General features: G+C 32.1%; 1 protein-coding gene across 1 annotated transcript; it reads left to right on the top strand.

The window, feature by feature from the left end:
- LOC130904006 (uncharacterized) lies at positions 1-27,965 on the top strand. Its single transcript, XM_057816491.1, has 3 exons — positions 1-81; positions 7,043-8,137; positions 27,744-27,965. Exons 1-3 carry the CDS (start codon positions 79-81, stop codon positions 27,843-27,845), a joined length of 1,200 nt encoding a protein of 399 aa, XP_057672474.1. The 5' UTR covers positions 1-78; the 3' UTR covers positions 27,846-27,965.

Genomic DNA, 27,965 nt, shown 5'->3' with positions numbered 1-27,965 from the left:
ATTTTTCGATAATAAAGTAAAGCGTAAAGTTGTTTGTGAAGTGGTTGCTACGAAATTTCCGCGACGTTTTAAAAAAATATGGTAAGTTATTTTCTAAGCAAAACTTTCATATATAATTTTTTTTTATATTCCAATAATGAAAATATAAATGCAGTTTTTATTTATTGAGAAATTGTTGTTTTTTCAATTATGTATTTTATTTAAATATACAATCAATATTTATCAATAATGTTATGGAACGCGTATGATTCTTCTAAATTGCATCTCTATTTTCAATATTTGTTTTACATGAGAACATATTTTTTTTTAACAATATGCATCAATTTAGTTATAATCACAAAATACCGTTATTTTTTTTATTTGTGTCAAATTTTCCACAACAAATGATGTTCTGTGGGCGTTTCTCAAAGCCTGAACGGCCAGATACCTGTTACGGATTTGAAAGGGCAAAGGTTATATGAAGATGTGAAACTTTTTAGATAAGTTAGCTATCAAAGATGAACGTTAAATGAAATAATTTAAGAGAAGGAAATTAATCTAGAATGATTTATGTATTTATAAAAACATTTTTCGATTTGCTAATTTGAATTTTTTCACAATATTATATGCCGCCATGATGGTTTATTCACTGATTGGGTACTGCAGATAATTTTGATAAGAAAGCCTCTTCTGATTCAATCCTAGACCAAACATTTGGCATAACTTTCTTTAAGAACATTTAATTACAAATGATACAACATAAAAATAAATTTTTAAATATGTATTTTATTTCGATATGTCATAAACTCACTGCGCATTTTATATAAAAAATGCCGGTCTGCCTTAGTTCGTTTTCGTAGTCAAAAAAACATTAACAGAGTTTATTGCAATATAAAGGAATTTAAGAAAAATTACTCTTGAACATATGATTATGAACTTATGACTTGTTTTTGTCAAATCTACCCTCAAAATTTTTTGAACTGCTGGAGTACAATGTTATTCGATCTATATCATTTAATAATATATATTAATCGATATCAAGCTTCTATTACTGTGTTAGATTGGAGAGTAAAGTTTTTGTATTATAAAAGAGAGGTACGCTTTAAACAATCCAAATTATTGTTGCTGTATATACGGAGGAACAAGAGCATTGGGTATGAAGAAAGAGAAAGAGATTGCAAAGGTAAATATAGTCCAGAATTCATAAGTCGCCCGTGACAAAACTATCCTCCCGCCATTAAATACAGGGTTTTTCTAAATTCATACGACAAAAGTTACTCAGCCCACCCGTTTCCGAGATATCACCTTTAACATGTGGTGACTAGAATCGAGTTTCTATTTTTTTCTTTCTAGAATTTTAGAAAGCTAGAAACTTGATATTTTTCGTGCACTCGCAAAGAACGGGTATTAGAAACCCTTCCTTTATTTCATATCAAATCTTTTTTCAAGATGTAGCCAAAAATCCTTGTTTTGGGGAAAAATCAAGAATAAATAGATTTTAAGTTATAATTTTATTTTATATAATTTCATCTTGAAATAAAGTTTTGATATGAAATATAGTAAGGGTTGTTAATTTTATGCCGTATGATGTAATAGGAATATAAAAAATACTCGTAGCTAGTCATTCTGCGAGTGCACTAAAATAAGATAATTTCAAGTTTCTAGCATTACTGAAATTTTTTAAAATAAAAATTCAATTTCAGTCATCACCTTTTAAGGGTGATATCTCGGAAAGAGGTGGGCTGACAAAATTTTGATATAGGAAACATTCTGAATACACTGTTTACACACAAAATTACACTGTCTGACACGCGTTTCGAAAACCAAGTTATCGTCTTCAAAGACTGATGATATCTTGGTTATCGAAACGCGTGTCACACAGTGTAATTGTGAGTCTTGGTGTAATGGTGGTGTAAACAGTATATCCAGTATGAATATCACCAATATAGGAGAGACCCATATTAATTTCTTACGAGCAGTCTCGTCCTGGATTTTGTCGCATGAATTTAGAAGTACCCTGGGCACCATGAACAGTTAAATTACTAGATAAAGATGGGAACTGATATTCTTACATTTGCCAACAAATTCCTTAACTCATTATGGAAAAAATTAAAACCGGTTTTTTGATGGATCCCACATAAGACAACTTACGGAAGACGCTCAAATTAGAAATTCTATGAGTAAGCCAGGAATAAAAGTTTGAACAGTTTTAGAAAATCTGAAAATTATATTGTAGAAGACTTGCTACAATTACAAAGTATGGGGTGTAATCTCAGTATATAACTCCACTTCCTCCATAGTCACCTGGACAGGTTTCCGGAAAATTTAGGAGATGTGAGCGAGTGCAGAGAAAGCGTATGCATTAGGATATGCGTTATGGAAGAAGTCTACACATCAGAAAAGGCCATTGAAACCAAGTTTCCTAGAGCTAAAAGATTATTTGTTTTAAGTTTTTTTTTTGGTTACAGATAGTTGAAAGTCAGAAACTAGAGCTGATTCTAATAGTATTTTTGAAAATAGAATATATTATTATGTAGTATGTAGCGAAAATATCTTTGGGCAAAAGATGTAGATACTGTAAATAAATGTTATGGTGGCTGAAGTGTTTTAAGTTTGAAAAGGAATCAAGGTGCTTAAATACTATCAAATTCAAATCATAATTGTGTCACCAGTTTGCGGCTTCATTCATAAACAAACAAACAACGAAGCAAAGTGAAGGGAACGTTGTAACAATTTTAGGTTTAGTATTATCTACATATAATAGACTAAAATAAAAAAATCTCGCATAGTATCTTCTCTTTTATTTAAAAATAAATAAGAATTAGAATAAATTATCAGAATTCAAATTCGATTCTACTTATTACTTTTTAAACTGCAATTTATTGGTATCTAATAGAAACTGCACATTCCTCAATAGAAAATCTTATAATTTAAAAGTATATTCACTTTTTTCACATTATGTAACAGATGAGGTTGAAATAAATTAATTTTTGCCTTTAGGTTTCGCTTCGGGATTACGAGGTCTGGCCATTAATTAAATAACGAGACTGGTTACTGAAAACGGTTTTATTATAAAAATTATCCTATATTCGCTCTTCTTCAATTTACCCCCCTACTCTCCCCACACACCTTTCCATACGTTTTTTCCTTTGATCGAAGCAGTGCTGGTAGTCTTCTTTGGTGATGGCTTTTAGGAGCTCTGTCGTTTTTTGCTTTACCGCTTCCATCAACTTGAATCGAATTCCTTTCAAACCAGATTTTATCTTCGGAAACAAAAATAAACGGTGCTAAATCTGATGATTACGGTGGGTGTTCGAGCACTGAAGTGCGCTTACTGGCCAAATAATTTTGGTCAGGATTCAGATTTTTTGGCACCAACTTCGTATAGACTTTTGTCATGTGTAATTCCTCGTGTAAAATTTTTCTAACCGTTTCTTTATCGGCGTTTACAGCCTCGGTAATCATCCGGATGTTCATTCGACAATCTGTATGCACAATTTGGTTGATTTTGGTCACTGTTTCCGGAGTTGAAGTCACAGGGCGACTTGGGCGCTGGTCACCTTCAGTGCTCTCTTGGCTCTCAGTAAAGCGCTTACACTACTCAAAAACACGCGCACGAGATAGAGAATTGTCTCCATAGGCCCTTTGCAACAATTTATAGTACTCAGTTGGAGTTGGAACTCGTATAGGGCGCCCTCTAGACGCGCAGTCTCTTTATTTAATAGCCGGACCTCGTATATGTTTAAGTTTTTGAAATTTATGTATCTATGTATCTAGCATAGCTGATTTCTTTACAAAAAAATAAATATATGTATTTTTTTTTATTTTAAGATAAATAATCGGTCCTTTTTAGGACCAAAAATTCTTCGAACGTATACAAATTATTATTTTAAATAAATAAATAAATAAATAAACATGTTATATACCCATAACATATTTATTTATTTATAAAATGGAAAGATGCATCGAAATGCATACATATATGTATGTAAATGTGCACAACTCCGATAATTCGAACACCTCGATAATTCGAACTTTTGCTACGGTCCCTTGCAGTTCGAATTATTGGAGTTCGACTGTATTGCATCAGAGAAAATGATGCTATTTTGGATTCTGTTGATATATTCGCAAAATATAATTGATGAAAACGATCGAATTCTATAATTTTGTTTCCAAAATCATACAGTCGTACCACTAGATATTTTTTTAATTTATTTATGTGGTTTGCCAAATAACACAGCGATTTTGCTATTTTTGCTAATTTAAACCGTTTCTAAAATATTCGCTGGAGATCTTGGGTTTTATAAATGAAAATTTTGCTGTTATTGCCAAACAAATCAACCACTACAAAATAACGTCATACAAACAATTACATTTAGTTTATATACAGTTTGTTTATATTGTAAAATACTGCTTTCAACTTTAAGCTCCCATTCTGTTGAGAAAATTAGAAACGTTTATTGTTGTTCGCAGTTTGTAACTTCAAGCAATTTAATTGTTACGGGGACGTTCCAATAAGTATGTTACTTTTTGAATGAAACTTAGGGTATTCCAGACATTAAATGAGTCATCTTATTAATATATCTATACATTGCTTCATCTGAATCTTCTATTGTTTGAAACAATGTTGGAAATCTTAAGCTAACTCTTTTACGGCGCAGAACACACAATTTTTCAACAGCCTTACTTCGTATTTTGCAACTTAGCCTTAGATCCAAGCACATTTCTCTAATTGATTTATCCCTTCCAAATGAAAATGATTGGGATCATCAAAATAGGTATTTTCTTGTAAGATCTTTAATTTCGTAACTAAAATCATCTAGACTTTAGGTTTTCAAATGAAAAATAGTCAATTGGAATTGAATTCCGTGAATAGGGTGAATGAGGGAGGAAATTGTTTCTCAATTTATTTATGGATTATTATCCCTCTATGCATTATCCTGGTACAAAGGAAATGTTTCGAGGTGAAACGATATCTTTTATGATTCCTCGAGAAATTTATCTAAAAAAAATTGGCATAGTCCTCATTCTTTGTGAGGTGATTAAAATGTGTGTATCTTAAAAAACTGTCGCAACGAATTTACTGACTGAGAAACTCAACTTTATCTTCTTTGGTGCCGATTCACTCCGAGGAATTCACTGTTTTGATAATGCGTGGTTTAGTTTTGTGATGTACGTTTCCGACAAGTTTACTAGTAACCTGTTATTTTGGATTGAAAATACTGTAGTGTAATTAATAATTTGAGAACATATGTGGTTGGCTTTAAAAATCGGATACTATTCGTGATTATCCAAAAATTCCTCTACGGATCTTCACAATAGTTCGTCACAAATATTCGACGTAAGTTATTATAATAATTCGGAAATGGTTTTCAACAAATAATGGTTCATAGAACTTTTTGGGCTTAAATGAAGCGGAAACATTCCGAAACGAGTTAAATGCTTGTATTTTCAAAAAAGGAAAAGTAAGTGAAAATTGATAAAGGAAAAAAATCTTTTCAAATATCTTTTTATATTTGTTGCGCTACTGGCATCCGCCCTATTTCATCAATTTTCTACTCACGACCAATTACCACCTCTTCATCTTTTGACGCTGGCGCCGGACGACTTGTCGGATTTTGGTCATGCTGACGTCAAACACTCAATCAAGAAGTATTTCAGCGTTCTCTTCCAAATACTTTTCCTTTGAAATATTACTTTCTACATCCCATCTATAATTTAGTTGATTAAAATTGAAAATATAAAATTTGAACGATCTTCATACACCATTCATCAACATAGCTGTAACTAGAGGCCGATTTGGAACATATTTAGCCCTTGTAAATGAATATGCAGTAGATTATATCCTTTGTTACATACTTTTTTTTACTACGTCGTTTGTTTATGAATAAATCCTCAATTTTGCGACGTAACTTTAAATTGAACTTTGAGGCTCTCAAGCATCTCAAATCCTTTTCTAACTTAAAACACTTATGGTTATCTGACTAACACAAATCTTGTCAATTCAAATTTTCTCGGGAAATTTTATTAGTTCAGTAGGCGTCAAGAACGAAGTAGACTGATAGTTTTTGTATAGAAAAGCAAAGCCCACGAAAATAACGGCATTCAAAACAAGCTAAATTTGTCCGATACTATTTTCTATGTAGAGAATGAATTAAAAATTGAAAAAAATGCATGCATATTCCCTATTATACCGATGACATTCCATTAATAGTTCCGGAAAACACATACATTACTATAAAGTATGAATTTGCATTTTATCCTGGTCGAAATATCAAAACATTGTATAGTAACCGATATCTAATATCTACAATGGTCAGAAGTGCTAGCAAAAAAAGGATGAAATCGAATTTGGATGAGATGAAATTAGAGAAATTATTCCAATGAAAACTTTCGAGGAAAGTTTGAAGTGCCTGATGCCTAATGAAGTATTCCAGAAAATGATAAATTATAAAGAAATGTTTTTTGACAATTATATATTTTGTTAATTTAATAAGTATTAATATTTTCAAATAATTATATTAATTTTAATAAAAATTCTGTTTTTTAGTTATTTTTCACTTATTTAGAACCTAGTATATTGTACAAATCTTTTTTTAATAGTGTTCATGTACATCTTAGAAATTAAATTTTCTTAATAAGTGACACAGATTATCTAAAAAAACTGTATTTTGAAGCTAAGACATTTAAATTTTTCTTAAGATAGACAAAACAAGCCGTCTATAAAATTGAATACTCAATTTGAGGTTATTATCACAGTTTTAAGAAAAAAAACAGAAGCCTCCAAGATACACTTCAGCTTATCGCAGTATATTTCATGTCTTTTTGCAAACTTCATTTAGAAAAATAATTTTTGTTTGACAAATTATTGACTAAAAAAATTGTTGTTAGTTGCGGGTGAGGGACAGTTGTGTATTGTTAAAAGTGTACAGTCTAATGTCGAAGGACGAAATAAATTTCTATGTTACTAATGGCTATAATGTCTATAAGACTTTGATTATCATATTATAAATTATGAAAATGGAAATCTTCTCTTAAATTCAACTACAACTATTTGTTTTAGATGACGCTACAACTCCTTCGTTTACTCCAACTGATAGTTATTCTTCATACAACAGAAACATTTTCTTATTCTCTTCCAATCTATGGAACCAAACGGTATGGTCGATCGAATCAACATACCAGTGTTAGCTCATATGATCCTTATTCTTCCTATCAATCAGTGGTACCTCACCATTACCCAGAACCCATCAACTACTACAAGATGTATCCCTACAGTGACTCCTACCACTCAAGCTACTACTACCCTCAACAGTCGTATCCTCTACCTTACTACGTTCCTTCGAAGTATAAAATATATCAACCTGTATTTCCTTACTACTACCAAGAACACTGGCCTAGTCAAAGTTACGCCGCTTATTATGATTACAATGATCCCGATGAAGTATTCCAAGGCATGGAACGGGAAGATAGGGAAGAAAATCAACCTATTGGTCACGAATCTTATTATGAAGATGCTTCTGATGATAGTAACATGGATGACGTGAACGCTGCTTTCTTACAAAATTTGATTTTAACACAAATGTACCAAGATTCGTTGAACAATAAACCTCACACAGATAACTATGATGATTACGATGAAGCGTTTGCTAAAATAGAAGAAATGAACAGAAGACCTACACATACACCAGAAGATGAAACTGTGAGGGAATTGAAACAACTACAAAAAGTGAATAGGGAAAGAGAAAACAAGAAACCCAGAAATAACAATATACATTGGGCTCAAAGCAACCAAGATAATAAACGGCAAAGAAAGAATAGACAAAGAAAACAGAAAATTGAAAAACAAGAAGAAAAAAGAAGTAAATTCACCCCAAATGAGTTACTTGTACCTACTGAAGATACTGCTATTTATTCCGAACGTAAGCCGATTGTTAAAATGATTCCAACAACTCAAGCTTCTACAGCCACAACACAATCAATAGCACAAACAGGACAGAAAGAGGAGTTCCAGATGAGACCGGCTACTCCCGTTCGACACGCATTTGCCGCTCCCCTTTTAACTATGATGTCTAGAAGTAATGAAGAAAGGAAAAGGACGCCGTCAGTATATGATACAATCAAACACTTGTTAGACATGGAAAAGAGCTTTGAACTTGTAAGTATATTTTTGTTTTTCGATAGCATGTTTAAGTTGTTTAATCCTAATTTTTGGAAGAATATAGGCGATTGGTAGAATGAGTAATAGGGAATAAAATAAATGTACAGAAGTAATATCATCATCATCACCTTTTTAGTGATGTTGCCGGGGTACATTGTTAAAAAATTCCTATTCAGATATGAGAGAGTTATAGAAAAATAATCACTTCGTGATGAGATAATTGAATTAGAGACAGAATTGATATGAAGTAATTATGAGTATGTTATTTGTGATACGGGAAAATACCATAAATTTGCAAATATCTCAAAATTATGAGATAGACTAAAGCCATTGTTGAGAGTGCTTTCCTACGCATTTTATGGACTGTGGATGACACTTTTCGAATTGTTCAGAAATTCTTTTATAATAATTTTACAATAGTCTTCCGATTATTCTCATCAATTCACAATACGTGTATTACCTAGGGACTGTGGACAAAAACATCCTCTTAACCAATTTTTTAATCATTCTCTAACTATATCGTGTAATCAGACTTTTGTTTGGTATAATATCACTTCTATATTTCTAATTTTATCTTATTTATCTTATGCTAATAGTGCAAAAAAGCCAAATTATATGCTCGTACCGTTTAATCAAAATTCCAACCTTTTCCTACATTTTGTTGAGTTTATTCTTAATAGTATTGCCCAGTATTTTTGTACTCAGTTTTCTAATATTTTGTTCGTTCACGACAGTTTTCACCCTTCGACAGTTTCCCTAAGCAACTACCCCAATAAAACAATATTCCTTCGCCACCCGACTGACGATCGCCTGACCTATGGAATCTTAAGTTCCCTTCTTTTGGAATGGCCTGCAATGGAATTATTTTATAACTTCTTTAATTTCTTATTTCCATGCAATTCACCTTTACTATACCTAGTAGCAAGTTCAAGGAAAAACCAACATAACTACGTTATGTACCCTCTACACTGTTTTACAACATCCTCTCCTTCTTCTTACTCACTTGAACCAAGCGTGATGCTTTCGATCCATGTGTTGATCAATCAATCGTCTACTCGGCATTGGAGCGAAAATACCTCGAATGACACCTACTCGACACTAGCCAAGCTGCGTTGCTGGTTCTGGAGATTAGTTGAGTTTCACGTATTTGATAGAACTTCAGTAAGTGTATTACAATCGATATTGGCATATTCAGTACTAGGGAACCGCGATAATCTTATTTTGTGGTTCTCGTTGATCTCTTTCTTCTTTGCGTTGTATATCGCGTCATTGCTGCCCAGTTGTTATTCGTTGGTACTATACAGGAAACCACATCTTTACACCTTCCCTTTTCTCAACCAACACAACGTTTTGGATCCTTATGCTACCATGTACTGGCCCGAATTTTTGTCCGACAGTTTAAATATCATTTAATTATTGCGTTGGTTCGGTGATACCAAAGATATCGTATTAATAAATAATTGTATGATATTTGACCGCTAATTTGTATAGTTATTAGTATATCTACTTAGAACAAAATATAGAGTTTTGACTTGTAATAGTGAAAATTTCAAGTATTACCTATTGTATGCATTTATCATAACTTCGACTAATGGAAGGAAATTATTGACTAGGTCATTGACTATATGAGTAGGTGTCTTTCAATACATTTCCTAAAAGGTATGTTTATTTGTTGTCTGGCGCCTTGGAAACTTCAGTTACATACCTGCTTAATTGAAACAACCAACGTAGGCGGGCATTTTGTATATTACCGTAATTTCGCACTAAATTTATATAATATTTTACATCAGACGATAATGTGTGATTATAAGAAGTTACTTATTAATTTAAACGTTCTACAAAGTTCAAATTCACATTAAATATTCATTACCAGCAGGGGTGGATGCGGAAGTCCATCGGTACAAATGTGACAAGGGTAAAATAAGAACGTCAGTAATCACGTCAATTATTTATTGAAGCAGTAAACAATTCAGGTTTAGTGAATAAGTTTTTGTTATCATGATCTAAGATGAAATAAAGATATTGTTATCACAGCCTGATGTCAAAACGTCAAGATCGAAAATTATTTTTTTTTTGGCACTTATTCGAGGTTGCTACTTTAGTTTTTTAGCGAAGGTTGTGCAAAATCAGCTGTTGTGCCAGAAAACATCGATGGCGTGCGTATACTGATATTGCATGACAGTTATACAACATACCATGAGATTGTGGCATTAGTTCCATTCGCATTCATTCTATAATGCGTGAACATAATTTGACAATCGTTCAAAAAAAACGTCGTGTCGATTGGTGCCAATAAATCATGATAGGCGAAGAATCATGGATGTACGCATATGAACCCAAAACTAACAAACAATCGACTGTATGGGTCTTTCAACACTAGCCAAATCCAACAAAAGCTGTTCGCGCACGAAGAACTTCCAAGCAAATGGTTTCCTGTTTTTCGGAATAACTGTACATGTCGCCACCGTTCCATTATAGCAACGTAGAGCGGTCAATTCTGAATGGTACCACAGCATTAGTTTGTCAAAAGTGTTCGAAAAAATCAAGTAAACCAATCGCACAAGATGATTCTCCACCACGACAATGTGAGCTACCACACATCGGTTCAAACAAAAACGTTTTTGAACACTTAAAACATTGAATTAATGAGTCATCCACTGCACAAGATTTGTTTGACGCGCAATGATTTCTTTCTATACCCGCAGATCTAAAATTAATTGGGAAGTCAACGATTTTCTTCACCTGAAGAAGCGGCTGATGTCTCCAAATCAAAGGTTTTGGAGGTTCTTCTATCGGAATGATTCAAACGCATGAAAAAGTGTTTTAATGGAGAATATTATGAAAATCAATAAAACGATTTTCAATTATAAATATTTGTTTCTATTTGTCTATCTCAAAACTTGAGTAGTAGAGATCCCAGGAACGACTGGATCTTTACTTATTATTATTATATTATTATTTATAATTTAATGTTATCCTCGTTTGTTTTCTTGATCCCTTTACTGCTGCGGAATCGGTCCTTTTATGCCTCTTTTTATGCATGGAAATAAGAAAATGTCACATGTGGCCAGGCAGGTCACGTAAGGTGTGTGTGTTTTTAGCCAAAACAGTTGAATAAAGATGGCTTTGTGTGGAGTTTGAAGAACGAGTCTCCTGTCCGCCACAAATTGAGTCTTTTTTTACGGACGAGTAGAAAACAAACTTTTATAGCTGCATGCTGTTTAATAAAAATCAAAACGAGAACAAAGAAGTGCTAGCAAAAAATCACTTCAGACGAACTGAGCAACCCAAGTCGATATCACAGACGGCACAGAACTAGTAATACGTTATGCGCTGCATTAACATCATTACAAAAACCTCTGCCCACGCTAATGCCATCCCGGCTATTATTTGTTCCCTCTAGAAAATTTCGAATTGTCATATAAATCAACAATGATTGTGTGATAGTTAGAGGCTATGTCAGCTCAGAATATTTCGATTAGATAAGAGTTAATGTGAGTAGGAGGACTCTATTCAATAAACTAGTTCCATGACGTCAGTGTTTGAATACTAAATAAAGAGCAAATTTAATAAAAATACGTAGGTTACCGTGTTTATATGGATTAGTATCTGACTGACGTAGTTTTATTATTGATACGAGTATATTGATTCTAAACACTAGTGAATATTTTGGGTAGGTAATCTTCTACTCTCTCAATATTAAACTGTACATGTACTTTAAATACTTAACGTTCGCATCACATCGTGTGCTGCTCTTATCGCAATTATACTTATAATTCCATTGATATGAAACGTTTATTTTTTTGGGTGGTTAGAATTAAGCCGCGTTCCCACTGGACAAACATGTTTGATAAACTTCAATGGAGACGCACCTTTATAGGTCAACATTTATTTCGGAAGAAATTATTATCATTTAGTATTAAATCTCTAATTTCTCGCTTTAAAATTACGTAAGCCTACTTTTTACTTTCTATTTATAATTCTGGTAATTATTCCAGACAATGTGTCTGTTTTATTTAATTAAAATTATTTAAATTTAAAAACATTGCACAAATATAACCCAAGCGGAGATATAATCTCTTGTGTGGAATTTAATTTAACCCTCGGGTGAATCATTGGGATCTGTTAGTTATTTAGTTGAAGGATATAATAACGTTACTTATTTCTACCCTCCATTAACGTATCCTCTCGGATTACCAAATTTCTGTTTCATATTAATGTGACTGTAAAGAATCATTTAGCTACTCAAATTCAAGGTATATTGTATTCATTAATATTTATAGTACATGATCTTAATGGAGACCCACATCATAGATGATTGATTACAGGTGTCCCTTGGACACTTGAGTTACATTAAGGTATCAAATTACGAACTTTATTTGTATCGATGTGACTCAAACGACCATACTCATAGACAATTATAACCTTTCATACAATAGGATTTTTCAGTATTTAAGAGTGGTCTGTAAATAGATAGATTTCTTAATATTCTGGCGTTCGTTCGAGTATGGTCATCGGATTATTGAAAACATGTGTCGTCCACCAGCATTTGACGTATTGTTTACTTCAGGTTAAGAATGGGCAGAGCAGATACTTGACCGTCTTTTCTTCGTTACACATTTTAGAATAATTGTCATCATCCCTTTCATCAACAGTAGTCAAGTGATCACGGCAATTGTCTTTTGGTTTGATCATTTCGCAAATTTAATTATATTTTTTGTTTTATTTTTTTGATACTTGGCCAAATCGCTCTGGATATTGTGCAATACCTTCTGTTTGACCATATATCTTGTTGTTTGGCTATGATTACTGTGCCAATAACATATTTGGGCAATTCTATCGGTAGAAGAAGAACTATAACTGTATCCACGGCACCCTCTTGTCCCACTTTTTTCAACCCTATCTGCTTCAGAGTCCTCTTCCAGATATCCAGCACAGCGATATTCGTAGTTTTACGAATATCCAGAAAAGTGCTCGCGACACCTCATTATCACTTTTGATTTCATTGTTTACGATGCCATTCTTTTTGAGACTGCCTATCTATCTGTGTAAATTGTGATGTTTTTATTCTTTCAACCCCTTTCTCTTAAGACTCTGACAACCTTCTCTATTACGTACACGTGTACGAATTTCTGGAATTGTTACATTACCATTACACCAGCGCTCACAATAACTGTTTACTACACTGTTTACCTTCAGTCTCTGAAGACGACAACTTGGTTATCAAAACGCCCGCCAGACAGTGTAATTAGTGTTGGTGTAGTGGTAGTGTAAACAGTGTGTTCATTAACAGTTTTCCGAGTGTACGACTAAATATTCAGTACTTCAAAAACACATTGGTGAATATTTTATGATTGATATATCTTTATTTCTAACGACGGATTTTTCTTTATTTTTATTCTTCCCTTGTCAGTTTTGTGATTAAATAATCCGTGTTCTGTGCTAATAGATCCTTTGTACTTTCTACTATATGAGTTATATGTATTGAAGTACGTTCATTCCTTTTTTTAACACTTAAGTTTTCTTGAAAATTAAAACAAACAGTTTTATAACAACTATGTTTTTATTACAATTTATTTATTTATTTATTTATTTACATTACAATTATATTTGATTTCAATTGGCAAGTGATTGTGCATTTTTTGCATTGTAAAATATTGAGCCCTTAACTAATTCTGAACGTGGAGTAGGTAGATATCCGTGCAACGATCTTTCTGAAACTGGAGATTAGTGTTTACGAATTAGGCAAATGGATTCAGAGATAAATAAGGAAGGAAGAGTAAGAATTTTGAATTTTTTAAAGAAGTCCCTGCAGTGAGCCCTGCTGTTTAGTCCGAGTAAATATCTAACAGCTCTCTTTTGTAGTTTAAAGATTCGCACAATGGATGTCGAAGGTGACTAGGAGAAACTAAACTTTCTCATCGAAATTCACAACCGCATTAACGGCATGGAAAAATTGTCACTTTTCCAAGATTTAGATTTACGGAATTTACTAATTTAATTGGGTCTCGCCTTTTTAATGGTATGCACAAAAGACCTACTTCAATAGGAACCTTTGTAATTTTTACTATAATAATTCTTCTTAGACCACAGCCAATAGTTTTTACACGAACCAGACAGATTTCTACAACATGCATTACACATAACAGGTATCGAATTTAGGGAGGCTGGTTGATAAGGGTGTGAATTAATATGTCAATTTAACCTCTCTGAATAAGATCTAATAGAAATTAAACTGTTTTTTTGGTCAGGGCAGTTTTTCCTTTAATAATAATTTAAACTTATTAGCACGAGAGGAATCAAAACTAATGATATCAATAATATAATTTTTGTTAGGAATAATTCACTAGCTCTATTATCCTTAAATTTTTTTATTAATTCTTAGAAGAATAAGTTTTCATATGACCAACTTCCTTTACATTCTTGTACCTATATATTCACAATATACTGTTTTAACTTTGTCATCATTAGCAGCTATTATTTAAATCATTCTTAAAGAACAATTGTACCAAGATTTACTTCATGAATGTGAATTTTTTTACTCTCAGAATAAATTTAAACCAGTTTAATATTGTCAAATACGACGGTGCATAAGAAATGTTTCAAACGAAACGAGGTTGAGCTTTAATCGAATTCAACACACTATGGTGCGTTACACCCGAATGCACCTTTTTGAAAGTCTACTTAATTTGACTAAGATGTATCATAAACAGATCTAATTGCTCCAGGTAATGAAGACTAACCCCTGTATAATAAATATCTATATAATATTGTTCGAGATTTTGAGAAGGAGTAAGAAAATCATCATAATTTATAAGTAACGAAACTGAGGATAAAACTAATATACATAATTACAAATTTTACATCAACAGAAAAAGAAATCTTCATTACTTTGTACTGTTGTAAAGAAGTAAAGAGGGAGAGATTAATCAAAGCACTTATTTCACTCAATTTTGTATAATTACAACCGACAGTTACTAAATCAAACCAATTAAGAGCATGGCTTTAAGAAGGCAAAGTCTAGATTAATTGAGTTTAATATATCTTGAGTGTGCACTGTTTAAAGTTAAACATAAGATGTGTAATGCTTTACTGCGGAGATTAAAAAGAGGAGGAATTCGCGTCTGAATTTCGAAAGGTGTATCAACTTAAGAGGAGCAGATTTTTTACCGGTAGAGCACGCTTCTTTTCAAAAACTACTTGTTTAAAATATTACGCGGGAAGTAGTTGTGTTAACAACCGTTTTTACTTGTCAACATAAAGAATAGATTGAAAAAAATATTTGGCAAGCAATGAAAACAGTTGGTACGTCCTGAATACTGAATACCCGAAAAGAGCCATATTCTGGGAATTTTATTGGTATATTGTTTGAGCCCCTTGTATCGATACTTTGTGGTTGTGAGAAATAGAATGGAATTAGAACTTGAAGAACTATGAAGTTAGCCGTATCAGCAGAAGAAGTACGAGAAAAAAATGTAATAGTGGCGGCTTATCTAATAGTTTCAATCACCAGGTAGTATAGCAACTTTCATGACAATTAAAACAAATTTGTCATAGTTTTGTTCTTTGTTCTAAGAGCCGCTCAAACAAGTTTTAAAGATGTTAGATTGCGCAGTAGGCTAAGTTTTTTACAAATATTTTATTTTTTAATAGTTAAAATACAACGTTTGACAAATTTATTAATACAATAGTATTCGAACATATACTTTTTTTCATTTCTCAACTATGTATTTAAATGGAGAGAAATATTAGAATCGCTTAACTTTGAACGATAATAAACGACGAGAACAATGGCAAGAAATTTGTCTTAAGCGATGTTTCAATTGAACTCTTGGCGCGATTGAAGCCAACGAAAGATTTGGATATAAATTTTGGTTTATTCTGATTAAAATTTTCATGAATCTTATTTCGAGAATATGGCCAAAATGCATGAATAGATTTCCACTGAGGTGATATGTGTATTATGATGGTCCCATCTTAGGTTAAGTTTTCTCCGGGGTCTTTTAATGTCTCGTGGATACCATGTTGTAATTTTTGTGGTCCATCTATTATCAGTTATTCTTGCCAAGTATCCTGCTCATTGCCATTTGAGGGATTTGATTCTGTGGATGACGTCTATTACCTGGTCTTTTGCCGTATCCATTCTATTCTCTTACGATTTCTAACTAGCAGGAACAACTTGAGCTCGACTAACGATAAACATCAATGGGTTCAAAGGACCAATACAGAAACATGTAAGGGAGGCAGCCACGTAAAAACTCGTAGGAATAAGCTGCATATGATGATTTCATCGAAACGTCAATATTATATGCTTTTAATTAGATAATAGAGACTTAAAATCAATTAGGATTATGAACAAAAGAAGTAGGTTCACGCGTTGAACCGCGTTGGAATTTTGAAAATTCTCGACGTTTCAACTCCCACTTTGAAGACATTATCAAGAGAAGGGTGGGGATAGGGTGGTTACTCGTTCATTGTCAAGAAGTGCTCCGTTTCCGTGGTCTCAATCTGCCTACTACACGCAAAAAATCACTCTTTTTTTGGTTATGTCATTCATAATTTAACCAATGAAAATTAACAACGATTTCTATAGCAATCAGAATCAATAAACTATAAAGCGTCAATTAGGATATTGATTTTTAAAAGAAATAACCGAATCTAAAACACCTCAATTCTAAACTAATTGATGTAAGTAATTTTTATTATTGTTATACTTTCATACACGATACACATACACTGGTATGCTGATTTGTCAGCTCAAATTTTAAACGCTTCTCGCATGTCGTCACGCTGGAATCAGAATGTTCACTTCGCCATTAAGATCAGATTGGAATTATACGTACTTACTGGGTTTTTGTGGGTTTGTTTTTTTTATTGTGTTTAGGGGCTATTATAGAGTTGACCTAACTGTTATTATTTTATTTTAAAGTATTACTACATGCAAAACACTAATCGAAATACCCAAGAAACAGGTATTAAATACTTTGGTTTCTGAAAAAAAAAGACTTGGCAAAGCAGTGGATACAGTCCGGGAGCCGTCATTCTCAAAAGACTCGTGATCACGGAATTACAAAATTTTTATATAAATCGATAACTATTAATCAGGCTAATAATTAGAGGAACCAAATGCACTCGGTAAGCGTCGATTTATCGGTTTACAATTTTTTCCAGTCGGCCTGGCTTACCTATTTAAAGGATGTGATTGGGGGATAAAATTTCCCCATCATTCCGAAAAACTTTTTTTTGATTTGCTTATTTTTATGTATTAAAATGAACTCGAAAAAAAATTTCCTATATTTCCTACAATTCTATTTATCCTTTTACAACTTTAAATGGATGTAATGAAGGCTTATTGCCATTGATGAGAATCGAGTCCGTATAAAGAAACTGGTATGCCCGATATTTCCGGCCGTTTTTAGACACGCATACCACGATATTTTTAAAATTTACATAAAAATAAGCAAATTGAAACAAAAAGTTTTCCGAAATTTTATCACCCAATCACATCCTTTAAAGAGGTAAGCCGAAGCTGTAAAAAATTGGTAAGCCGATTTTTTTCTTTAATTCACAAAATTTCCTATCGAATAGACCGTTTTTATTGAAATCTACGATGACGGAAAAACATTTTTGCTTTTTTTTTAAATAAATAAAAAATAAATCGTTGCTTAACGAGTGCATTTTGTTCCTCTAATTGATAGTTGTCGATTTATATAAAAATTTTGCAATTTTGCGATCACGGGTGTGTTGAGATTGGTGTCTCCCAGACTAATAGGACCCTGTCGTCGAGAGGACATAATTAATTTAAAATATGGTAAATCAATATCGTGAATCACAACATAGCACACACAATTATGTTACATATCGATTCACTTGTAATTATTAACAAAAACGGTTTCAGTCTGGTTGGAAATAATTAGATACGGTACCACTTATTTATGTTATTTATTTATTTATTATATTAGCGCATGTTTGTTCTATTTATTTCGAAGAGGATAGCTCCATATAATGCAAAGTGTGTAAGTTTAAAATATTGTTCATTTACAAACAATATTATTAAATTGAATAAGCTCATAATTTTGCTAATCATATTTTAAATAGTCTCTTATTTCACGGGACAGGCAGGAAATTATATTCCTGGTAAACCGCACGTGGCTTTAAGATTTTAAACGTGAAATTTAACTCATAAATTCAATAACCGTAAAACCAATACATACATAAACATATCTTTGCATCAAATAGTAAAATTTTGAATGAAAACGCTCATAAACTATCTGGCAAAGACTTAGTTCCATATATATAAGAACTAGAATATTGCGATTTGTATTTAGAAATTAGAACTCTTTAGTTCAATTGAGGATGGTTTCCTAGTTGTTATATACGCTCGTGATAATATATTGTGATTTAGTCAAAAGCGCATGAAAATATTTAAAATATGTAGAAATATGTAAAAATTTGTAGAAATTTGTAAAAATATGTTAAAAAATGTTAAAATATGTAAAAATATGTAAAAATATGTAAAAATATGTAAAAACATGTAAAAATATGTATAACTATGTAAACATATGTAACAATATGTGAAAATATGTAAAAATATGCGAAAATATGGATAAAATATCATAAATGACAAAAATTGGTTCAACAAGCGAATCTCAATTTCTCACAAAAAATAATGTGATGTCAAAGTCACACCGTTATCATCTAATTTAACTTTACTAACTAAAAGAGTACCCACCTCGAGATCTAGCTCATTGTTATTGTGATTAGCAAATCTAAGAACCTTCTTTATTTGTTATTCTTGGTGTCTTCACTAACTGGTTCCAAATGTAACTTAATAATTTTATAAACATGTCAGTTTGTTTATGACATATGTTCTCAAATGTTTCACCACAAAGTCATCTAATAAAGTCTGTCATTATATTTACTGAAGTATGTGGCAATTAGCAGACAGTCGAATGATAAATTCCATTATATTTAAACTTAGCTGAAATATATATATACTTCAAATGACGGTAATTTCAAACGGCTTATAATAATAATTTCCGCATGAAGCAAAGATCCAATTACAAGGTAAATATTTTTAGCGTCGTGGAATATCGTCATTTTTGTTTTATCATGGGATTTTTCTCACCTCTAATTATCGCCAGTAGTTTTTTTCAAACATTGTTATTTTATCAATTTGGAATGCTGATAAAAGACGTTAAAGTATAATAATAAACGTTTTATATAGAAGATTCCTAAACAGTTTGAGTTAAAAAATCGACGTTTCGGTAAATATATTACCATCATGAGTGCAACACACAAATAAAAATACTCACAATAGATGTCAGAAATGAAATTTAAACATATGTAGGTACTAGAAACCGAATCTAAGTAGTACTTGGTATTTTAAATTGATTTTTTCTGCTCTTACTCCTGAAATTCCATAAATTTTCTTATAATTTTTGTGAAATTTTTGAAAATAAATAGTAAACATTTACAGATAGTACTCAACTTAGATATCAGCATATGTAGAAACTATAATCACATTTAAATTAAAAATATGTCGAAATTTTCGTATTTTAATCAGTAATTATTACCTCTATGAGCAAACTTAAATTAAATTACCAGTTTTCTAAGAATTTCAGATGCCACACTATAAGTATCTGATATAAATTACACTGTATACATAATAAATACTACATGCACTATGATGTATACTCCTAATTTTATTCTAAGTTAAATTAGATTAGATGAGCTAGGACGTAAGGTAGTGAATTTACCTCACACTTTGCCCTATTGATCTATTGGGTACCTCATGACCCATACCAGTCAGATAGCAACGACTTTGTAAAGTGCGCTAAGAAGTGATCTATGAGTATACCTTTTGGTATTTGAATCCTTTATTCTTAGCAGGAGCTCTAAGTAATTTAGTACTAATCGCTAATGAGGAAGTTGATAATGCATGGCAAACAAGAAGGACGTGTTGATTAAAGATTAAGATTAAACAAAGTAAGTTTTTCAAATGGACACCTCTGGCTAGATCTAGAAGAAGAACACTTAATTGGCTCAATAAGCTTCTAAGCAGCTGTAAGAGAAGCATTTTCTCGAATATTGTACTGAACAAAACTACTGTTATTTTTAGCCTTTATAAAATATTTAACCATTATTTTATTATTGAAGACTGGCAAACAAGAAGCTAGATATCTAATACACCACGAAAGATTAAACAAAGTAAGTTTTTTAAATGGACACCTCTGGCTAGATCTAGAAGAAGAACACTTAATTTGTTCAACAAGCGAATCTCAAAGTTCTACACAGCTGTAAGAGAAGCATTTTCTCGAATATTGTACTGAATAAAACTGTTATTTCCAGCCCTTATAAAAAAGACTCCTCCTATTTTACGTTTTGTACCCCATCGAGTTTCGAATTTACTTGTATCATATTTGCAATCTAGATGTTATTTAGCGAAGATGCAAGCGTCATCTCGCCTTCTAATAAACTCATTTCCTTCTCAAGTTGTTTATGTTCCAGAAAGCGGAAATCAAGTAACACTGCTTTTGAGTCAATAAATTGTATTTACCTATATTGCAAGAAATGCACTAATTAGTGTACTATAGTCAATAGCCTATAATATAATCTCTTTACAGAATGTATAGTTCACAAATTTTAGAACGGTATTTTGGATTGAAGGTGTTAAAATGTTCGAATATATAATGCATTGAACATCTCTGACAAGAAAAACTAGGGACAGTTGAGATGTAAGTGTTGATTAGAATCATTAAGAAGATATTGATGGACAAAGAAAGAACCGAGAGAATTGAAAAAACATGTAATAATCAGAGACTTCATATGAGAACAAAGAAGGAACAGGAAACAGGAAAAATGTGTATACAATTGAACCCATTGGAGCTTGCTACTGAACTGATTTAGTGAAATGATGCCTGCAATGTCATTCATCAATTATTGATTTTCAGCATTTGAGGGAAAGTGAGAAGAGAATTGAAGTTTCCAAGATAATTTAATAATTTATAGACTGTATAAATTGGGAGGTTGAGGACGAATAATTGTCGGAATGACCTTTGGCATCAAGAATAAAATTCAAATCTCGTTATGGTACGAGAAAGAAGCCTAAGGCTTTCTTCATATTTATAGCCTCAATGTTGAAATTACTTACTAGCAAAAGCTGGTATTTTGAATGAAATCAATTCAAATTTTGTAAATTTTTTACTTAGTTGTCAATAAAATAATTTTCCGTCTATTTCGATCACACTTCGTAGAATGTACGCCTATTTTCCTGAAATACATCGAGTGTTTACCGAGTTATCGGTCCCTGCATCATTAAATCGATTTTTTTAATATCATCTAGGGAGACAGTAAAAAAAAAAAGATATCTGGAAATATCGGCGATCCCTAGAGATAAAACGATTTGGGAATCTTATTTTATGTTATGTGATAGATTGTTACAAGTACAACAAGGACAAAAAAAATACAGAGTGAGTTTTATGTATGGAACGCCGCAATTATCACGGAAACGACTTGTACGATTTTCATAAATTTTTGTTTACAAGGGTCTTGTGATACGGCCGGTATCATGGTGGTATTTACATTTTTGTCAGATCTTCACTTTTTCGGAAAAAATAATGAACTTTGTTATTTCAAATGAATATAATTTGTGTTTATGGAAATCCTTGAGAAATACTGATTATCTTTCATGTAATATTGTCTATACTTAATTTCGTTATAGCTAAATTTAAAGTTACAATAAATATTGTACATTTAGATGGCTATGAATAAACTTGTTTAATTCGTATATTCTTTAATAATTTATGTGTTAATAAAAATTTCGTAACGAGATCTGGTGTCAGTAAGTTAGTAAAAATTTTAACGGAACTGTGATCAAATATTGTCGTTTGGGATATTGTTATTGTCTGAAAATTTCGAAAAATGAAGGTTTGTTTTAGTTGTAATTGAAAATACTTACATGGATTTGAAAATATCTGAGTCGATTCAGGTTTAATACTATTTTCCAATAAATCTACATACGCCGAACCATTTAAGTTACCTCAATGAAAAAGGGACCAATTATTTTTTAGCCTATTATTCCATCCCATACATTCAGTTTTTAGGGATATTGGGTGTGGGATTCATGCATCAAACGAGGATTATTACGTGATCAGTATCTACAATTATACCGATTTACGTTTCCATTAATACAAGTGGCCTCTTCGCAAAACATAACATTAATTAAAAAATTTGGATCGTTTTGATTGTAACATTTTTTCATAATTAGATCCGACAACTCTTAAACCAACATTACTTTGTATGGATCACATAAAATTTTCACTACAGATGTTTGCGAAATATCAAGTTCCCTGGATATTTGTCAGGTACTCAAGTCTGGATTGTCTTCAAACGGGACACAAACATGTAAAGATCTGTTTTCAGTTGATGCAGTTTTTCTGCACTCTGATTTGGATAAATCTTTTACTGAATCAGTTTCGTTAAACTTTTTTACTTATTTACTGACAGTAGATCTTATTATGGGATTTTGGTTAGGATATAAATTATTAAAGATATAACACGCTTCTTGTTGACTTCTACGCCTATCACCATATCATGATATCATTAAAATATCAATTCGTTCTTTTTCAAACAAACGATCCATTGTGACTTTCAATAACCTTCAATAATAATAATTTATTGAAACGTCAAATTTGTTGTTGTAGCAGTCATATCCACCGAAATGTATTATTTTAACTCGGCGGAGATAAAAGCAAATGTAGCTATAACATTTATTAGTTAAAAAATAATAAGTATTTCTTAAGGATTACATGGAATGCATTACACCTTTGAGATAATTCTCAAAATACATGATCGATTTAATTAATACATTTCAAATCTCTCAATACTTATAAAACGATCTTAGAAAACAAGTGGTTGCGTTATGCTCTAAAATTTCATTGAGAGACGAAAACCCGGCAACCAGCAAGGCTTTGTCTTCGATTTTCTCATTCCACTGGTGATTTCATTCATCTCTGCAGTGCGCTAGAATCACGCAGGGTCGGTTGAATAAAATTTAAAGGACTTGAGTAGAATTTTCAATTGCTTTAGATGTATCTAGATTCATAAAAAGGTTGCAACGCTTTCAGAATTAGTTAGAAGTGAAATTATTATTATTTTCTCATTATTTTATGTTTAATACAAGTCTTAAATTTTTATAATTATAAATGGTTCTTATAATCCCATTATCTTATATTGGTTTTTATTTTCAGCAATACACTTTGCATCCAATTTTATGAAACGATATTTTCTCTTATGTATGTGATTCACTTTTGTCTTTATTTTTACTTTTGATATCTAGTGTTTTTGTCTTTATTCACATTCTTCAAGACATATCTAAATATGTAAGAAGTTAATGAGACTGACAGTTACAAATAATGTGTGCCATAGTTTAAGGGATGAAACCTAGATATGAACATTGTCTATCAACCTAGTAAGAATAATTTACGACTACAAACAATCTTAACTTGTAGAGGACAAAACCCCTATGTATTACATGGGTTTAATAAATTAGCTATAAAAAGTCTCAGTTCCACAGCAAGAAGTATGAATACCTTTAGATATATAAACAAGTGCTATGTCTCTTCATATTTTCCTCATTCCCAAGTTACGGCCCTATCAGTGACTGAAAAGATGTAAATTTGATGAGTTCATCGGCAAAACATTGCCGCTATATCTAGGGATCCATAGCAATTCTAAGGAACGGTTGAGACAGACATTTTGTGAAATTTGTTTTCACAAATCCATTAGATACACTTAAAAAGTTATTTAAATCAGTTTTTTTATTTACATATTTATCGAAGGAATATACGCTTTTGGTAGCTATTTTCTGATGTTCAGACTCTAACTAGTTGATAAGAAATTCGTAGATTGGCCTTAATAAAATATGATTATAAAATTCTTTTTAACGTGGTTGTCTACTCTATGGTCAAAATTTTATATGTAATATACATTACATGTATACATTTGTATACATTTGTGTCTAGAATGTTCAGAATTAAATATTTGTATCAGAATACAAGTCGATTACAGTGGTGAAGGCACTTTCCAGTAAATATGCCCTCAATTTTTTGGGAAATAAAGGAAAAGATGTTATAGATTTGATTGCAATTAGCAAATAATCGCGCCTTTTTTCGCATTGTACAGTATTAATCCTTTAACTAACTTTGAACGTGGAATAGGTAGATAAAGATCGTCCTCCGTGTTCCTAAGTGGACAGTTGATCAATGACCTTTCTAAAACGAAGCAGCATACTTACGGATTAGGCAAACGAATTCAAATATGAACAAGAAAGGAATATTTTGAATCTTCCAAAGATGTCCTGGCAGTGAGTACTACTTTTTGTCTGAGCGAATATCTAACAGCTCCCTTTTGTAGTTTGAAGATTCGCTCAAATTGAGTAGCTCAACACGTACCTCAGAAGGGGCTGGTGATTGCGGCGTTTCCATGTAGATAGTTCAACAATAGATGAGAAATTTTTTTAATTCATACTATCTCGCAGATAAATACTTCCTTATATGTTCAATGTGGATCACTATTGGATCTGTCATGTTTGTTTCAGCTATTTTTATTATAAATCTAAGTGTTTCGATAAAATATACAAAAAGATTGATTTTTAAAAGAATAAATAATGCGTTAAAACTTTTGATAATATTGAATCGATGAGACTTTCCACCATTTATTATAGTGGCATCCATATAATCCATTTAAAAAACATATTTCTTCCAGTTTGCTCTTTATTCCACCAATTTAATGCAATAAAAACATTTTCATTGACAAATGTGAAACCCATTATCACTACTTACGTGTGAAACGACTACCTGTTAGAACCATTATTAATCCCAGTTGAAATGCCGATCCTGCTACCCACGTATCGTCCTACACGTTGGAGTTCTGGCAAGTTCCCAGAAACAGTGTCATTTCGTGATGGGAAGTTTCGTTGGAAAACGCGACTTGAATTCCTCTAGTTCGTGAAGTTGTGAATGCCCCGAGGATTTACTATATTCCACGTAGTTGGAATTATTTTCGGCGAAAAATAGACTAATACGTAATTTTAGTCTTCGTTCACGTGAAGCCTTATTTTTAGATTAGAATGACGTATCTACGTCACATAAAAGATTCAATACAACCTATGGTGAATCCTTGATTTATGGATTAATATTTTATTTCCGTGAATATATAAAAAACAGATGAAACTTTGAAACATTAAATGATACAATTATTGATTATATATTTATATAGAGTGAGTTTTATGTATGGTACGCCTCATTTATCACGGAAACTACTTGTACGATTTTTATAAATTTTTGTTTACAAGGGTCTTGTGAAATAGTCGGTATTATGGTGGTATCTACATTGTTGTCAGATCTCTCCTTCTACCGGAAAAATAATGAACGTTGATATTTCAAATAGATCACCCTATATATTTTGTGTTTTTAGAAATCCTTGCAGCAGATACTCAAAATTTTTTCCATTTAGCTTCAATATAACTAGTCATGCGATTTTTAACATTTTGTGGTAATCCTATCTTTTAATTCCTGAATATTGGCAGGTTTTGTTTGTTTGTTTGCAACATTTTGTGGTAATCCTATCTTTTAATTCCTGACTATTGGCAGGTTTTGTTTTATAAACGATGTTTTTTAAGCGACTCTACAGGAAATAGTTAAAGGATTCATGTCGGGTGATCGCGGGGGCCATTCGTTAATTTATGTGTTAATACAAATCTCGTAACAAGATCTGGTGTCAGTAAGTTAGTAAAAAGTTTAACGGAACTGTGACCAAATATTGTCGTTTGGGATATTGTTATTGTCTGAAAATTTCTAATAATGAAGTTTTTTTTTTAATTTAAGTGAAAATACTTACTTGTATTTGGATTTCGAAATATTCGAGCTATAATACTATTTTCCAATAGATCCAAATACGCCGCACCATTGAGGATACCCTCAATGAAAAATGAAATGAAATTATTTTGTAGCCTATTATTCCAGCCCATGCAAAAATTTGGATTATTTTGATTGTAAAATTTTTGCACCATTAAGTCTGCAAACTCTTCCCGTCTATCAAACTCGTCATCTGACAGATTTTGAACCAACGTTACTATGTAAGGATGAAACTTATTATCACATAAATTTTCATTAGGGATGTTTGCGAAATATAAAGTTCTCTGAATATTTGTCTAGTACTCAAGTGTAGATCGTCTTCTAACAGGACACAAACATCTAAAAATTTGTTTTCAGTTGATGAAGTTTCTCTGAGCTTTGATTTGGATAAATCTTTTATTGAACAAGTTTCGTTAACTTTTTCACTAATTTACTGACAGTAGATCTTGTTATGGGATTTTGGTTAGGATATAAATTATTAAAGACTTAAATTAAAATCCTTGTTCTTTGGTTATGGAAATATTATTCGCGTTATTGCGCCGATTTCCCCCATGGTTCCCTATTTATATCAGGGGAGTTCTCCGGCTTAAAACGAATTTTAGTAGAGAATGTGGGCACTAGATAAATAGAACTATGTACAAGGATAGTCCCATAAGTACCTGGCTGGACCTAGAGATGTCGGTAGTTGAAAAATACCACTATATTAGAAATTATACAATCTATACACCATATGTTCAAGCTTGAAGACGCCACGTTGTTTAGTATTTGTTTGGCTGCCATCAATTGTGAACTATTTCGATGAATTTGTAAACATGGAAAAAATTTGTCATAGTTATGTAATAGAATAATTTTATTTGAAAGACATTAGACCAACTAATATGAACCAAGTTGAACTAGATTCTACTCTAGGTGAGACTGCTCATTCATTATTCACAGTAAAATATTGGGTAGCTGATTTTAAACGAAGCCGTACGACCTGCGAAGACCAGCATCGCAGTGGTCAACCAAATGAGGTGACAACTCCACAAATGTTGAAGAAAATCCAGAAAGCGTTACTGGATGATCGTTGACTGAAAGAGCACGAGCTAGCAGACGTAGTAGACAGACATTTCAAAAAGTTCGGTCTATCACATATTAACTGAAAATTTAGACATGAAAAAGCTGTGCGCAAGATGGATACCGTGTTTGCTCACAATGGAACAAAAACAGCATCATGAAATGTTTCCATTGAGTGTGTGGCAATGTTTCACATAAATAAAGCCAAATTTGTGATCCGTTTCATAAGCATTGATGATATATGGGTCCATCACTTCACATCCAAAACAAAAGAACAATCAAAACAATGGACTGAAAAAGTAGAACCGGTTCAAAGAAGGCAAAGTCCGTTCTGTTTTCAGGAAAGGTCATGGCGTCGGTTTTTTGGGATGCGCGTAGGATAATTTCCAATGAATATCTTGAAAAAGAAAAAGTTATCAAGATGTGTAATGGCAGTTAATGGCTATTTTGAGGAGCTTGAGTTGATAAAAAGGGTTAAAGGAGCTAAAAAAAATAAATATATTTTTTCCTAAAATTTTTGTTGGGCCAGATACTTCTGGGACTCCTCTCGTGAAAACAACTTCTCATGTAGTTAATCATAATGATGTTTATATAGAAATAGATAAATTATAGTTTAATTTTTTTTTCAGAACCAACAAAATTCCGACCTACGCCCTGCGATGAAAAAGAGAATAATTACCTCAGAGGAAAGTTTGACACGTCAATTGTCGGTCCTTAAAAAAGCTCAGTAAGATTTTTCTTATATTTAATTATGTTTGGGATTGAACTTTAACAATTGTCCATAACGTCCAGCCTCTCGACTTTTAATGATATAAACATTTAAATATTAATAAGGAGGGGGTAAAAAAGAA

Source organism: Diorhabda carinulata, chromosome 2 (assembly GCF_026250575.1).
Source record: "Diorhabda carinulata isolate Delta chromosome 2, icDioCari1.1, whole genome shotgun sequence".
In the NCBI taxonomy this organism is placed as follows: Eukaryota; Metazoa; Arthropoda; class Insecta; order Coleoptera; family Chrysomelidae; genus Diorhabda; species Diorhabda carinulata.
The sequence above is the reverse complement of the archived record's forward strand: the minus strand, read 5'-3'. Positions and strand labels throughout refer to the sequence as shown.